This window comes from Sinocyclocheilus rhinocerous, unplaced genomic scaffold, assembly GCF_001515625.1.
Source record: "Sinocyclocheilus rhinocerous isolate Xijiao unplaced genomic scaffold, SAMN03320098_v1.1 scaffold3311, whole genome shotgun sequence".
In the NCBI taxonomy this organism is placed as follows: domain Eukaryota; kingdom Metazoa; phylum Chordata; class Actinopteri; order Cypriniformes; family Cyprinidae; genus Sinocyclocheilus; species Sinocyclocheilus rhinocerous.
This window is the reverse complement of record NW_015647447.1, coordinates 160,880-178,596: the sequence shown is the minus strand read 5'-3', so window position 1 is coordinate 178,596 and position 17,717 is coordinate 160,880. Positions and strand designations below refer to the sequence as shown.

The following is a 17,717-nucleotide window of genomic DNA, read 5'->3' as shown; positions in this document are numbered from 1 at the left end:
CAATACTCTGACATTTTATTCTACAGCGTAAAATGAACACATTAGAACCGCAAACGGTCTTATCCAGTAACTTATTAGAAACTTTGCGTGTGTTGTAGAACGAATTGTAAAAGTATCGTCAAGTTTTACCACAGACTTTATTTTACTCAAGAAAATATATAAACAAAGACAGTTTAATCAACTTTTCTCAATCAACATTTTCACTTAAAATGACAGTTCACCCCAAAATGAAGTTTCTCCCATCATTTACTCACCCTCTTGTTGATCCAAATCTGCATGAATGTCTTTCTTCTGTGAGACATAGGAGAACATATTTTGAAGAATGTGTGCAGCCAAACAGTTGTTGGCCCCCATTGACTTCCATAATATGGACAAAATGCTATGGAACTCAACAGGGACCAGTGATTGTTTGGCTACACACTACTATCTTCTTTTAGATCATTCTGGGATTGCCTTCTCCGCAAGTGTTTTAGAAGATATAGTAGCATAAAAGTGTTCCCTAAAATGCTAAGTAGGCAGCTCACTAGATTTTGGAACGGAGCTGTTAAATAACAACAGTTTAAATTCGTGTTTGCATGATTTATGTCGGTAACGCAATTGGGTCAAATGCTGGTTTTTGAAGACTCAAAGGCTTTTGGATCTACAATCAGCAATCTGTACTGGCAGGTACATCACAAAACGCCAGCATATCAGATGGTAATACCTTGATATGTACCATTGTACTGAATCATTACCATTTTCTACCATAGCACAAATACAAAAATAAAGAAAGAAAGAAAGAAAGAAAGAAAGAAAGAAATGTAACATTTATTTGTCAAGAAAAGTGATGCGGTGCATGTCTACTGAAAGTATTGTGTACATCACCATGCAAACTGCAGTTAGAGAGAGAGTTCCCACGTGAAATGAAAGAGTTACATAATTCTTTTTTTTTTTTTTTAATAAAGGTTGTAAACGTTGGAAAATTCCCAGGACATTTCGGATTAATTATGTGAGTTAGGGAGGAGATGCTGGTTTCCGGGAGGCTTGGGATGTTTGTTATGCTGTTAGAGTCGACTACACTCACAATCATATGAATTCAACAGAGCGTCTGGAGTGTGAGATTTAGCAACAGCTCAGCAGTTTCAAGAGACTCAGTAAAGCCGGTCACTTACACTGCAAATGTGAAATATGGCGGATAAACCCTCTTAATGTATCTAGGTATTGGTTAACAGCTATTTGGGGTTTTAGCATATGAAGAGAAACCTAAACCACCTGAGGATTAGTATGAGTGATTATCTTTTCTCCCCGGTTTGTTTGTTTTCAACCCTGGCTTCATGCTGCTTTAACCGCTGTCAGAGCAGGCCAGATTTGCCAAGTCAACGAAGCAGTTTACAGGAGCTCAGCTAAATCCGGGCTTTGTGCAGGCCTAGGGCACCTCTGGCTCACACCGCTGTCTCTTACCGAAGGGGAAAAACTCATTGACGTGGGCTCCACCCACCCTGAAAAGTCACATTCACATGTCCCACCACACTCTCACACAAAGACATTCAGCCAGAATCATAGCAGGGAGCTGTTTTCAACCCTGCCTGTCAGTCATGTTCGGCTCCGCCCTCTGTGGACCCTGGGCGGCAATGACAGGGATGGCTGGGTGATGGTGATTGGTGGGTAATGACGGGTTATTTTTTGAAAGGCAGTGGGTCGTACTTGCATGTTCTCTGCGGTGCAGCGCTGGTAATAAGCTGAGGAGGAAGTGCTCTGGGAACTTGGGTTTATCGGTAAATGCATGCTTATAGCACACGCTAACTCACACTGGGAGAATTGAGGGTTTTAGGGGCAGAAAGCATTGGTAAATAAGTGTGCCGGTATAGCAGAGGGAAGGATTTAGACGGAGAGAATGAGAAAATGGAGAAGGTCTCAGTAGGGTACGGTAGGAAAGAGAGTTTGAATGATGATGGTTCACAGAAATTTGTATGCGGAAAGGCCTGACAAGTGAACAAGCAAAGAGAAAAATAAATGGTATGGTTATTATTTATATGGTTTGTTAGACTATTTCTGACACATAATAGTATATCCTGTATATGGACACCGCTGACTGCTGTTGTTAAAGGGATAGTCCACCCAAATATGACAATTATGCCATTAGTTACCCATTGTAATGTCCTTCCAAACACAAAAGACATTTGTTCATCTTCTGGTATTTTTAAAAACAAGCTAATACGATTTTTTTGTGCATGGCATGGAAGCGCATTTGAATCTCCGTTTTGAATCTCATTCTTGATGTGCTCTTTATTGATTAGTGTTTATACAGTATGTAAATAAAATATGAAATTAAACCTGTTTATCAAACTGTATAAAGTCATTATGTCTCTTTAGAAGATTTGGATTAAATCATTAGATTTATATGGATTACCTTTACAATGACTTTTTGAAAGTTTTGGTTACCTAGACTTTCAATGTAGGGAAAGAAATCTATCAGGTTTGATTAAAAATATCTTCATTTGGGTTTTGAAGATGAAGCAAAGTCTTATGGATTTGGGATAACATGAGGGTAAATGGTAAAATATGACAATTTTCATTTTCTGGACGAAGTATCCCTTTAAATTTAACACAAAAAAATGGAATGCCACCTTCACTTTCATGTCAGCCCAGACTTTTTTTCATGAAACACAGGTAGTGAAGCGATCGACCCGGGTTCGATCCCGCCTTTTGCCGAACTTTTTTTTTCTCCTTTTTTCTTCTTTTTTTATTTCTTAATGCCACCAATTTCCATTCAATAAAAACATACTTTGACCAGAGAACTTTAAAACATAGGTTAAATATTGAGGGTTTTTTTAACCAAATTTTAAGACTGCATTGTATGTATCCTTCATAGACAAGGTATTCCCATAATGCATCACAACAATCTATATTAAAACAAGATGTTATATAGGGTGACCATACGTGCTATTTTCCCAGGACGCATCCTGGCCAGGATTTGTTTTGGCTTTGTTTTCCTGTTTTCATGCTTGCTGAAGGTAATGATCGAAAAGTAGTTTGACCAATAACATGCAAGCATTGTACATAATGGACCAATCATGGCATGTGAGAAGGTGGGATCTACGGTCAAAGCGATGCAATTACGCGTACATATTAGGTGTGTTCGACTTAAAAGCAGTGCGGCTCAGACCGATCAGTGTTTGACATCAAAGTACCTCGAGAGCGTTTCGAAAGCATAACCGTCTGTATGGTACTTTGATGTCATACACCGATCGGTCTGCACACGCATACAAAGCCAAAACCTAGATATTTTAGGCAATATAGAAATCCTGGCCAGGACGCGTCCTGGGAAAATGGCACGTATGGTCACCCTAATGTTATATAGTGCAAGTCCAAGATGGTGTATAGTGTTGCTTATAAACAAACACATATTTCATTCAGTATTGAAACATATTGTTAAAAATAGTTCAGTGTAGTTACAGATATATTATGTTTCTTAAGACGTATGTGTTTTCATGCTGTTTGGAGAATTGCTGTTAGCTTAGCAACATGCTAACTCAAACACTGTTGAAAACAATGAGTTGAGTCTTCGTGTGAGGTTTGCTATTTGTATATTCCAAATCAGTCACAAGGAACTCATTTTCAGATTCATGCTGTATGTAACAAACAATGGGTTATGGATCCTCAGATTTTTTAATAAATGGTCTGCATTAGCATGCACTAGCAACAAATATACCAGGCTGATGTCCAGGTGTGCCATTTCAATCTTTGGCTTGATATGATTCATGTTATCACTACACAGATGTGACACCCATCCTCGTGCAATATCCCTTCTCAATGTGGTGTTTGTAATGAAAGCCTTTTTGAATTATCTATTCGTCTTCATCCATGTGTCAGAAATGTTGTCGTCCCAGAGTGCCTGGTATTAGTAATGTATTTTCACATGAGAGGTTGAAACGAATATCCAAACGCCCTTGGATATCTGCATGATCCAAATTCGCACAGGCCCATTTTTATTTCAAATGGCGGCTTTCCCTAAATTGCAGCTTTGCCAATGCAATTTACCAGATCGTGGCTGACTCATATTGGAGAAATCTATGACACACACTTTTCTGCATCGCCACAGGGCCATTTGCTATATATGATCACCTCGAGTAAAATTCATATGGTAATATGGACGTTTGGCTGATTGGAATTACATTTAAATGTGCCGTGAATGTTCTTTGATTGCTGAACTTGAGGAAGAGAAAAGGGAAGAGCGGTAATGGCACAGGGAAATTAATTTATGGTTCAGTTTTTCAAATGAGATGTGCTTAAGCTGTGACTTTGAAACTCATGTTGGAATTTTATGAAAGATACAAAAGAGTGTATATAAATAATTTCATGACAATATTATATGTTAGTGGGCACAATGCAAAGAAAAGATGCAATCCATAGGTTTCTTAGTTGCAGAATGACTTTGAACCCATTTCAGAGAATTCATACTTGACTAAAGGTTGAATGGTTCATAAAACAGTTTCTCTTTAAAAAATTCAACACATGACAGATAATAATAAATCCAAAATGTACAAACATACAGTCTACTCCACTTGACTGTTCTTTTAATTAAACTACGAGGTCACACTGTGATGTATCGATCTTCTATTGGTCACATGGTTTCACATGATACGAATTCACAGGTCAAAGTTCTGAACTTTAGTCCTGAACTTTAGAGCTTAGCAAAATGCGAAACAACTTTGCATGAGCTTGCGTTTCCGGTCTCCTGCATTCGCATGCATATGAATGAAAGTCATTGGAATGAAAAGTGCAGGGTGACTACACCTTAAGTCATATAGGCAATGCATTTTCAGTGTGTGAACTGCAAGACTCAGACTGTTAGCACACACTGAATGACTCCCCGCGGTCCCGACTTCAGTTCTTCTACTGTCCACACAGCTCACAATCGCTCACATTCAGAGAGCGTCAGGCAGAGGTAATATGAGGCCTCGGGAGGGTCTCTCTGGTCATTGACTGTGCCTTTGAAGAGCGCTGAAGGGCCGCTTGGGCCCTCGGGTTGCATTCTGAGGTCTTGCTTTGTTAACTGCCATGTTACAAGCTTCCTGACTGCGTAGATTATAGCTGGCAGATTGTTTTTCCAATCACTCTGCCACCTGATGTATTGTTATTGAGCATCTCTGTGGACAGCAAAGCATACAGGCATATTTTGTTAGATGTGGCAGTTGTGGAGTGTGAATGTGCCACAATGTGCTTTAAGGGTTGTCGTACTATTATGTTACAGTACACATGCAGAAAATTCCCCAACATGCGGATAGTGTTTAATGGAATTTTACTGGCAGAATGTTTATGGTTGTGTGTGTGTGTGTTTTTCCTCTACCAAGACTTTCTACTATTAACATGTCTTATATGTATAGATTTTATTGTTTTACACTTGTCTCAGAGTAAGACCTTTCCTGAAAAAAAAAGCATTTTCAAACATAAGTCTCTTATGCTCACCCATGCAGCCTGTAATTATTTGATAAAATAATTTATTTTATTAGAAAATTACAATTATTTGAGATTAATTATTTTTAATTATAATTATACATGAATGAAACATGTTATATGTGAGGAAAACTTCAACTTCATGTGATGTGTGATGTAGACAATCAAGGTAAACAGAAATTGTGTGAATAAAATAGGACATTTTAAATTCCAATAAAGGTGTAATTTTTTACAAAAGTTGTGAACGTATTTAATTTGATGTATTTAATATACACAAAAAAATGCTAGTTATAAAATGGTCTTTAACATGATTACAAAAACATTTGTTTGCACAAATGTCATTTCGATCCCAGAATCTTATCAAAAAAAAAAAAAAAAAAAATCACCTTTCCGATCCTTCAGATAAATTAAGTTAACTAATCAGGATATAAAAGTGAGTTTTCAGGATTAGTCCACAGCACCAAAAGCGCTCGTAGTTGCAGAAACACCCAGTTCCACTAATATTGCATCAGCCACTGAATATATAATTTTCATATATAATTCCCAGACTGTACTTGACCCAAATGACATGTCCATGAAGTCCACTAGACCACAGGGTGTAACATTTGTCATTTCATGATTCAGATGGGTGAGCGCACCCTTAGCGAGCATAATAAAAGTGTGCCCTCAATGCACCCCTCTGCCAAGCACGCACTGTCTGACAGTCATTACTTCACCTAAATGTGGACCTGTATTTGGGACAGGGCCACTGTCCACTTCTACGGTGGTTCCCAACCCTGGTCCTGCATGGAGTACTCCCAGCAGTAGACATTTTGAATGTAATTTTTATCTAGTCTCAGCCTCAGATGTCACACCCACGGACCGTTAGCTGAATATCTGATGCATACGGCACACAAAATTGGAAACACTGTGTGTGTAGCGTGCTTTAACATTCTGCCTGGATGCCATGATGCCAAACCCCCTTATGGAAGAAGAAAGCCGTTGTGTTTACAACTGTGACATTGAGCGCTTATCAGGATCAACTAAACACTACATTTTCAAAAGTATGTGAAATATTTAAAGTTTGTGGCATAGACTCTTTAAAATATGTCCAAGAGTTTAACACACCGGTCAGTTTTTGCGGGGACATTTCCATGCAGCACAAAACGAAACGTGATTGGTTGCTTTACCTGTCAGTCGTATGACCTCTTGGGTGGGCCTTGGCCATTCAAAGCAGCCAAGGTTCCCAGAACTTTTTCTGTCAGTCTGAAGGTCTGGCTACGCGAAACTACTCTTATCTGACACACCCATTTCAGGTCTTGGGGTACAATTACATGACAATGTTTGTACTAAAAATGGAAACGTTTTTCAGTTTTTAAAGTTTTGTGTGTAGACGATACTTTTATATTCATGCCAGGCCAGTAGGTGGCAATCTCACTTTGTAAAGTAAATCTACACGTCTGTGCACGAACCTATAGAAGATACGCATTCGCATGACGTCACCGTTTTCACAAATTCATGTTTTTTGTTGTAGTTTACGCAAAGACAATAACGGCATTGTTTTCAAAAACTTGCACTTTAAAACCAAAAGTTTGTATTTTCAGGCTCCCAAAATACCATTATTGTGTAAATGAATGGCCAAAATGCATAAAAAGTTTTCTGTTTTTAGTTGAAACGATGTCTCTACTAATGAGCTAATAAGTAGATTCAGAAGAGTTTGATTTGGGAAACATACAAAAAGTTTGGGGTACATCAGGTCTAGGGCTGGGAACCACTACTCTTCTACACAGAGGTTCAATCAGAAGTGTTTTTGTCAGAGCCATGGCCTTGTGGAAAGTGTTCCGACAGATAGTGGAACAGCACTTTGACTGACTACAGTTTGAGTCCCAACTTGTGGTCCTCTTTTTGGCCCCATTTACAGTACATATTCATGTGTGGAGATAAATATGATATGAATAAATCTGAATATGTGCATTAGCGTCTAACATGTAAGCGGACAGATCGGATATTCCCTTGAATGTGAGTTGTATGTCATTGAAAAAGCGACGGTAGCAAATGATGTCAACGTAGGTGGGCGTTTTTCTAGGCAGTGTTGCCAAGTCTGCAGTTTTCCCCCGGAATTGGGCTACTTTTACACTGTCGCCGTGGGTTAAAGTGATCTAACCCTGCTATTTCGACGTAGAGGGAGCTCCACAGGACGGGAAACCATGAAAAATGCGATTGAGCTAGTTTTGAATAGCAATTAGGCTGGTTTTATTTCCCAGACCTGGCAACTTGTCAGTACATCCACCCTGGGTTGTTTCGCCAAGTGTATAGTGCAAATGCAGATATCGTATAGGGGTCACTTTAAAAAAAAATATGTAAGCTGGTCGTCAGAAAAAAAAAAAAGTATATAATCAACAAATCAGAATTGGGTATCAAGAACTGCAGTGTGAATGCGGCCTTGAACTGTCCTCTCAAACAAAAGGCATAAAAAAATGAATAAAAAATTTAATTTTTTTTATCTTTGTTTCTTTGTTTTTTTAGTGGGAAGAAATCGGAGAGGTGGACGAGAACTACGCGCCCATCCACACGTACCAGGTGTGTAAGGTGATGGAGCACAACCAGAACAACTGGTTGCAGACGAATCTCATATTAAACCAAGGTGCCCAGAGAGTGTTCGTGGAGTTCAAGTTCACTCTGCGGGACTGCAACAGTCTCCCCGGAGGTCTGGGCACGTGCAAAGAGACTTTCAACGTCTACTATTACGAAACCAACGACGAGGAGAGGAGAAATATTCGGGAAAGCCAATACACGAAGATCGACACCATCGCGGCCGACGAGAGCTTCACAGAGCTTGATCTCGGAGACAGAGTCTTGAAGCTGAACACGGAAGTTCGGGATCTGGGTCCATTGACCAAGAAAGGCTTCTACCTGGCTTTCCAAGACCTGGGCGCGTGCATCGCGCTCGTGTCTGTCCGTGTCTTCTACAAAAAGTGTCCTTTTGTGGTCAGGAATTTGGCCCTCTTCCCGGATACTATAACTGGGGCAGATTCCTCCCAGCTTCTGGAGGTGTCAGGGACCTGCGTCAACAACTCGGTGGCTGATGAACTTCCCAGAATGCATTGCAGCGCAGAGGGGGAGTGGCTGGTGCCCATTGGGAGGTGCATGTGCCAGGCGGGCCATGAGGAAGTTAATGGCTCCTGTCAAGGTTGGTGAACATCTTCATTATTATGCAAATGCGAGCGCTGCCGATGCCACACGTGTGACGTATCCCCTTGAACTGCATCTCTGAATGTCACACACGCTGATGAGAACCTGACCTCTTTGTGTGGCGTGGGCAGACTGTGACATTCATTTCACAATCTAGTAATTTTACGGTTTGCATTTTTCATGTATTATGGCAGACAGAGTTTATATTTGAGATGTTTATAATGGTTGTGTGCATATTTAAGGTACTTAGTGCACTCGTCCTTCGTCGAATCCGCCAGCCGCGCCGTTCTCAAGCCCGCCCGCCGTTCCTCACTCTAGGCCTCACAGGGCATCACAGTATGGTAAGGGGCGTAACATTTCCGTCACAAGCTTGAGGTATTCGGCCAATCACAATGCACTGGATAGCTGGCCAATCAGAGCACACCTCGCTTTTCAGACCAATGAGCTTTGTAAAAATCGACGCGTTTCAGAAAGGTGGGGCATAGAGGAGAAACAATAATGTACAGTATGTGGAAAATAATGTGTTTTTTGAACCTTAAACCGCATAAACACATTTCATTACACCAAATACACAAAATAATGTTTTTAGCAACATCATATGACCCCTTTAAGATACTTTCTCACGATGGTTAGACGGATTTACGTGACTCAGTGCTGAGAGGCGGCGTTAATCATGGAGGAAATGGTAGAAGTGGTTTGGTAGTGTAACAGCTGTCAGAAAGTATAAGAATGATAGGCAGATTAAACAATACAATGAATCTAACTGGATGGCAGCCCACTTCATGTCGGATATTGTAGAGTTTATTGTTTTAAATAACACTATTTACACTGCAACAGACTTGCATTCAGAGAGTCTGAAAGTCATGTGAATTGTGTGCAAAATGTTTGTGCCTCGCAAATATTAACTTCTGAAAAGGAAATGTTTTCAAGGTTTGACAGGGAAGTTTTGTTTTAGATACTGTAGGTGGGCTCAGTTTGTTCTAGGAAACTCCACCAAAATCAAACCGTAATGGTTCAGTTTGTATTAGTCTCTCAGTAAACATTTATTTTTTATATATAAATTATTGCCATTCTTTGTGTCTATGCAAAATTATTGTTGTCAGGCTGCAATGACAAAGAAAACTCAAATTTGACTGATGTACTGCAATACATCAACACAAGAGCTGCTTGCTTAAATGAATGAATGAATAACAACATTAAATAAAAAAAACTGGAAAATTGAGTAAATTGGAATAAATAAATACAATAAAAATAAAATAACAGAAAATGTATTAATCATTCAAAGATAGATTATGGAAGAAATTAGTCTTGATTTGATTTGTTGATGCCAAATGGCTTCAAATTAATAGTTGTTATAGGGTTTTTATAGCCGTTAGTATACATCATTGATGGGATTTTGAATGGCTGATGTCAGTATCTTTACAATATCCATTATATGACTTATATAATGGCAGTACGAGTATGAACAATCAATAACAACAAGTAAAATGTGCATAAAATTAATACAAACAAACAAAAAATCCACAATATCTCCTCAAAAACCAATCACACGGCTAACTGACTTAACGATTTGACACTATTAGCCTGTCCATTTCTTTTCTCTTTAGTAGCAGTCCTCTTACATTTAGATGCTGTGCAAACCGATGCTCTTGTTGCCCTCAAATCTAGTGCTACTCTAAAGACTTTATTCTTTTTGTTTTTCCTCGGAAGCATCAGGTAAAGATGGTAAAACTATTTTGCAATCTGACTTTGGGTTCTGTAGGCACCACAGTCTTTGATCGTCAATTGTACTAAATTCTAGATTTTCATTCCCTGTGAACTATGCTTTTGCTTTCTGCACCATCCTTCCTGAAATGCTAACACATGGTTAGCACATCTTACTTAGTGGTGTCTTGTTTCATCTCAGAAACTGAAATTTCAGAGGGCAGTTATTCTTTAGTTAGGTTCTGGCTTAATCAGCTTTGGATTTATCTTTATTAGTAAATAACTTATATTTCAAGCTGTTCCTTTGATAGACCTATTATATGACTTTTCAAGACTTGTAATATAATGCACTTTGCATTGATTAAAATACATTAATACTTGTTGTTGTTGTTTTGGGGGAGCTTGCATAAGCACTATGAACTGTTGTTATATAGAAAAGAGCCACCTAAGATTCTTCTTGATTTTTAAGATTTAGAACAACATGGTTAAATAGTAACAACATTTTAATTTTGAATTAGTTTACCTTTTAATCATTACCCTATCAGTCATAAATGAGGTGCCGTTTTCTCTGTCGTTCATATGTTAGTTTTGATGGCTTTACCCAACCCCCATCCACACCACTGGAGCCCAGAGGATATAATGATGGTTTGGATAGAGGAGACAGGAAGTGACCGAGGGGTCCACGCTCCAGCGGTGGAGGAGGGCAGTGTGTCCTGTGAATGAAACGGTGCCTTCATCCTCCTCCTCCTCTCCTCAGATTGCTTCCTTTGTCTGCTGCCAGAGTTGGCGCTTTGCGATAAGGGTTCTTTTTGAGCGCAGTGTGATATTTCTGTGCGAATTAATTCCCATCGAGCTGTCCTGAGGGAATGTCCGGTGCCTCTGCAATGTAAGCTTTACAGGGAGTTGGTTTGTGCAGTTGGCCAGGTTTCCAAGCAGACCAGGCGACAAAGTGTCGGAAACGCTTTCAGGGCTTTTGTCTGGAGGACAGGCTGCAATTCAGTGGGCAAAATGGTACAATGAGCACCGGAGCTGTGTTTGGGTGTGCAGCGCTGTTTCTATTCAAATGTTTCATGCAGACAATTATAAAATTAATGTAAACATGACAGTCACCTGAGATAAAGAGGAAAGTGCTCTTTAGGGAGACACGCTGAATACATTCAGTTTGTCAAATAAATAGGACATTTTATCAGAGTAGAATAGAAATAATGCAGATGCTGATGGCTTAGATGAGAGTTTGTACCTCTTGCAATTAGAATAGAATAGATCTTATGAGTTCAACGACGACAGCTTGTGCAATTACCCAGCAGGAAAGGCCTTAAGGCTCGTTCACACCAAGAACGCCAACTGTAGGGATAACTATGTTAGCCTTCACATCAACGGACGATCTGAAAACGCTCTGAAAATGATTCCAGTTTTATCGTTCCTCTATGCCATTAGCTTTAATGTTGTAGTGTCTGCTCTTCTCTTTGGTTGTGGTCACATTAGTGAAATTTCGAGGACAAAAAAAAGGTTGATTGTCTGTTGTCAAAAATGTTACGATCACTTCCAAACCTGTGCAGAGAAATTGTGTGCAGATAATGTGGTTTCCAAATTAAACCTGCAGAAATATTCACCAACAGTGTTAAATGTGACTGCACCTTTAAATGTAAAACATTTTTCACAGCTTTGTAGTTTTATTTATTGTTCTTGGTGAGAACATGCCTTTGCGCTCATAGTTGTTCAGTGATAATAATGCTCATGTGACTATTATAGAGTCAAGCATCCTTTTGCCGTTATAAATGTAGGACTCATTTTGTCTCACGTTGCCAGACTTTTGACTTTTGCCATGAAGTGTCGTCTACATTGTGTCTTATTCCCCTCCCCCCCCCACCCACTTAGACAGGATGTCTGACCAACATGTACAGTAAGCGCCCATTAAAAAAAAATATATATATATTTAGGGGTTAATGTTATAGAGATAATCGATAACCAACATTATAGACCAGCATAAAAAAAAGGAATCATATGATGAATCTATAGTTACAGAAAACATACTTATGAAAGTTGTGTATTAAGCCAATCAGGGGAGCTCAAAAGCACCATTAGCCAATTATGGTTATAAGTTACATTATTACCAACATACTGTAAATTCAACTATTTGGTGTTTCCCGAATCCATAGCTCCAATGAATACTTGTAACTACAGCTCTAAAGCGGTTAGAAGCAGTTTCTTGTGTAATGTGACATGTGGACTTTAATAGCAATATACCACAGGGAACCACGGAGCCATGTAAGGAAACCTGTGCTAATAAAGCTTAATATCAGAACAAAAATAGCAACGCTGATATTTACAGCAATGATCTGACCTAAATTTGATCTTGAGCTGATTCATTAGCAGAAGTTATCACTCCACCACCTGCCTGACATCATTAACAACGGTTCTAACAGATCTGAACGACAAAGTTTCTGCATTTTCAGGAAACAGGATAGCTGCTAATTGTTTCTTCAACAATGCATCATACTATAGTCTTTGTATTTTTGCTCTCATAGACTATGAGCAGTTCATTTCATCTGACTGCAGTGTCTATACCACCTTTTTCTGATTAATGTAAAAAAATTGACTCATCTAGAATAATAAATCACTATTTAACACTAACTTAAATCATATTAATTCAATTCTAATAGATTCTTATACATATATACCTAGACCTAAAGTGTTTAAATGAAATCCAGAATCTTGGTGTAATGTAATATTGCAATCAATGTTCCCTCTATTTTATTTTTTTTTCTTGCTGAGCAAAACTTTTCTCTATTGGGCCGGACATTTCGGCCACCTGAGCAAAAACATTCTTTATATCAGACCTGTAGAGCGCGTACACAAACAAGTGTGTAACTTTTAACTTTAATGTGCAATTTATATTTGATTTGACCCTTGATGTAACTAAATGATGTACATTTTAGGTTACCTGAGAAAATACGTTTACAGTATAATACACTGTCGTTCAAAAGTTTGAGATCAGTAAAAAAAAAAAAGAAAAAAAAAAGTTTCTTAGGCTCATCAAGTCTGTATCTATTTGATAAAAAAATACTGAATATTATTTCACAAAATAATATTGTGAAATATGATTGCAATTTAAAATAAAAGTGTTCTATTTTAATACACTTTAAAATATAATTTATTCTTGTGAAGCAAATCTGAATTTCCAGTGTCACATGATCCTTCAGAAATCATTCTAATATGCTAATTTATAATCAATGTTGGAAACAGTTGTGCTGCTTAATATTTTTTTGGGACCTGTGATATTTTTTTAGGATTCTTTGATAAATAAAAAGTAAAAAAGAACAGTGTTTATTCAAAATAGAAATTTTGTGTTTCAATATACACTACTATTCAAAAGTTTGGGGTCAGTAAATTGTTTCTAACTTTTTTTTTTTTAATTAATACTTTTATTCAGCAAGGATGTGTTAAATGGTTAAAAAGTGATAGTAAAGACTTATATTGTTAGAAAATATTTCTATTTTGAATAAATGCTGTTCTTTTTTTACTTTTTATTAGCCTAATCAAAGAAAAAAGGTCCCCAAAAAAAATCATATTAAGCAGCACAACAGTTTCAACACTGATAATAAATCAGCATATTAGAATGATTTCTGAAGGATCATGTGACACTGAAGACTGGAGTAATGATGCTGAAAATTCAGCTTTGCCTCACCGGGAATACATTATATTTGAAAGTATATTAAAATGGGAAACCAATAATAGAAATTGCAATAGCCTTTCACAATATTACAGTTTTGTTTTTTTCTGTATTTTTGATCAAACAAATTCAGCCTTTATGAGCATAAGTGACTCCATTAAAAAAACAAGGTCAATTATTTATTAGGTTTATAATATAGGCCTAACATAATATATTATAATATCCAAACAAACTGAAGCATTTAAACTGAGATCTGCAAGTGAAATATTTTCAAAAAAATGTCTGTGTGTGACTGTAAATGTTACCGTTCTGTGTCCATCCTCAGCTATTTCCAGCACTTAATCAAGCCACTCTTCTTTAAAACACGATGACGTTTTATTTCACGTCTTTGCGTTTGCATTGGCTCTTGTGTTGAGCTATTTCGTCTACAACCATTGAAGTACTATTCGGTTTCTACAGTGACTCATTTGGCGCACATCATTCTCTTTCTATGAAACCTGTAAACCGCATTCACCGGTTCTAACTCTATAGCGACACCAGCTCTATAGTGGTTTAACCGAGCATTTCATTTCTTTTGTTTTTACTAGAATACAATCAAATGACTTTCCCAACTCATTTTTGCATGTGCGCGGCACATTATTTCTTCTGCACGGCCGCGCGCGCAAAGCTTAGAGGGAAGATTGGTTGCCATGTCCTCTTAAAATCCTCAATGCATGTCAGACAACATATTAATAAAGCATTGGAGATGGAAGGGAAAGGAATCGGATGTCTCCATGTAGCCATATCACACACGGCTGAACTGAGAATGAGTTGTATGAGTTAATTTGCATGTCTCATACCAATGAACAGCGGTGGACATAACAAACTAATTGGCAAAGGCTGTCCTGCCAGGCCTGTGGAGGTGTGAGTGAAGTACAGGAGTGTGGATGGGACGGCGTTCGGCTCTCTGTGGGATTGAGTCGGCTCTCCGGGCCGGAAGCTTTCTGAAAGAGCTGGATCTCCAATGATCTCCCTCTATTTTCATTCCTGTCAGCCGTTACTGCTGCAGATGTCAAACTCGATCCGATCACTCGCTACATACCAAGGGACTGAGCTACTGTGGAAATGTGCCAAAGACAAAGATATTTTGGAAAGCACATCATGCTAACAGCATCGGGAGAGCAGAACTGGCTGGGTTTCAGTGAAATGTGGAGGGTGTTATTTCCACTGTGTGTCTGGCAATAAGAAAACGTATTAATAAGTTGTTACAGATTTTTGAAGGAATAGCTTGCCCAAAAATGAAAACTTGTATTATTGTATTATATAGGTTAAAATATTAAAATATTACTTTGTTGGAGGCACTCTTATCATCAAAACAAAACAAAACAAAACAAAACAAAACAAAATAAAATAAAATACCTTTTTTTACCTTTAATAAAATAATTTTCCAATTATCATAGGCAACATTCCCACTGTTTATGACTTATTCAATATGGCAATAAAATAAATATGATTGTGAATTGTATTGTGATTATTATAAAAAAAAAAAAAACAATGTTACATAATAATATTAAATTATATAAAATACATATTAGGCTACTGTTGTAATAATACTACTTGAGAATGTAATACATTTCATAATCATTTTATAGTACAACTTTAAAATTAAAACAATATTTACTTGCTCACTTCATTTTCAAACGTTTAACGTTAATTTAATTTTTTATACATTTTTTAAATGTTTAGTTTAACATGCCGTGCATACGTTTAATTAAATCACAGTCTTTGCGTTTTGATAATTGCAATAAGCCATATTGCGAATTTGATTATATGTCAATATGTATTAAGCATTTTAACTTGAAATCCATAATCAGTATAAACTGTCCTTGTATGCAGTGTGAATGTTCTGTAGTGTGAATATTATTCAAGACGTATTCAGAGAGTATACGTAGAATAATATTTAGTAGACAAGGCATGTTTTATCATTTTATTTATCTGTTTTTTATCATTTTTGGAGCTTGACAGCCTTAGGTCGTTTTATATGTATATTTGTGTTAAATGGTAAAGAGTAGCATGAACATTCTACTAAACGTCTTTTGTGTTTTATGGAGGAAAGTAAGTGTTTTAAATGGCCTCATGGCAAGTGAATCATAAAATACTTTTCTATTTTGGATGAATTATTCTTCATATTTTTCATATCAGCTGACAATTTCACAATCATTCGTGGCATGTAATACCATAGAAGTATAAAAACCGAATTAGTGATTGATTTATTTCAGTGCACTGTTCATAAACGGCTTGCTACTTCAGTAGGATGGTAATTTTATAGTGATTGACTACATTTTCCTGTGCCGTCAGTATGAGAATTTAATAGGATTTTTGATGGGCTCATTTGTAAGCCGTTCTACCTGTGATTTCACCCCCTGCTGCAGACTGCAGTGCAGAGATGTCGCTCTGAAAGCGGTACGTCGGCTCTTCTTGAGAGTCAGGAAATGACAGCTTCATCCAGAAAGTCTTCTCACCCCGTCTGTGGGCCCCGCTGGCGAAAGAAGCCTAGCTTCACACACACAAGTGAAAATGCCACAGCCTGAGCCGTCCACACTCACTGCTGTGCGTGAAGCCGCCCGGGTTGTGTTTAATTCAGCATTTCCTCCTGCACACCACCGTTCTACAGTTACTTCACAGTCGTCGCCGAGTTTCACGGTTGCAGGTTTTCACAGGTCAGACGTGTCTAACATGTCCATGGTTTGATTCGTATTATTTTTAGATGGCAGTTGTGTGTGGGATAAGCGTTTCTGATGTGATTATGTGTGGGTGAACATTGATCTGAGCAGACTGAAGTGTGCTATGTAGGTTGTTCTTGTTGTATTTGCAATCAAGTCATGGCCAATACTGCCTTTGTGTAGCAACTGATTTCTTTGTTCAAATCTATTACACTATTAAAACTGATCTAGAAAACCTGAGCAACCCCATTAAACTCAGATGGCAGTTGTGTGTGGGATAAGCGTTTCTGATGTGATTATGTGTGGGTGAACATTGATCTGAGCAGACTGAAGTGTGCTATGTAGGTTGTTCTTGGAGCAAACTAGGTCTGCATTGACACTAAAGAAATGCAAGGTCTTTGGAGGTTATTTTGGAGTTGCAGTCAAATGCAAATCAAGCTCATGTGTTGCCTTATTCAAACACACTGAGAAGCTATCGCTGTTTACATACCCGTTAGGGGTGTCGCGATATACCGTTATTGACGATAACCGTAATATTCGGAAATGTTACATTAACCTGTTAACAGCGGTTTCCTGTTTTCATATTAAAATAATCACCCTTTTATTTAAATATAAGTACCGTGTTTTCTTTACTCGTCTAATTTTTGTATTTGTATTTGCAATCAAGTCATGGCCAATACTGCCTTTGTGTAGCAACTGATTTCTTTGTTCAAATCTATTACACTATTAAAACTGATCTAGAAAACCTGAGCAACCCCATTAAACTCATGTAAAATGTAAAGTTGGTCGCAGTGCCATGCACTTAATGCCTCATCTGCGGTCGTTCTGGGTGCACATTAATACTGAATTAGAAGCGCGTTAACTGCATGACTTCATTGGCGCCGGCGCAACTATAGGTTAAAGAGATTAAAATATGGGTACGCAAGTTAACAGGTTAAAGTATCAGTTTTGATGTTAATATTTATTCATTATACTGTTGAACTTGACAGTATTTTCTCTCTTGTTATTTCATAGGGAGCTTCAAAGAAGAC

General features: G+C 37.9%; 1 protein-coding gene across 1 annotated transcript in view; it reads left to right on the top strand.

Moving 5' to 3' along the window:
* The window catches only part of LOC107709147 (ephrin type-A receptor 5-like), a 129,042-nt gene that overhangs the window by 34,221 nt on the left and 77,104 nt on the right, over positions 1 to 17,717 (top strand). Inside the window, exon 4 of the mRNA XM_016513559.1 lies at positions 7,942 to 8,605. Coding sequence (XP_016369045.1) covers positions 7,942 to 8,605 — 664 coding nt within the window. The remainder of the gene's footprint in view (positions 1 to 7,941; positions 8,606 to 17,717) is intronic.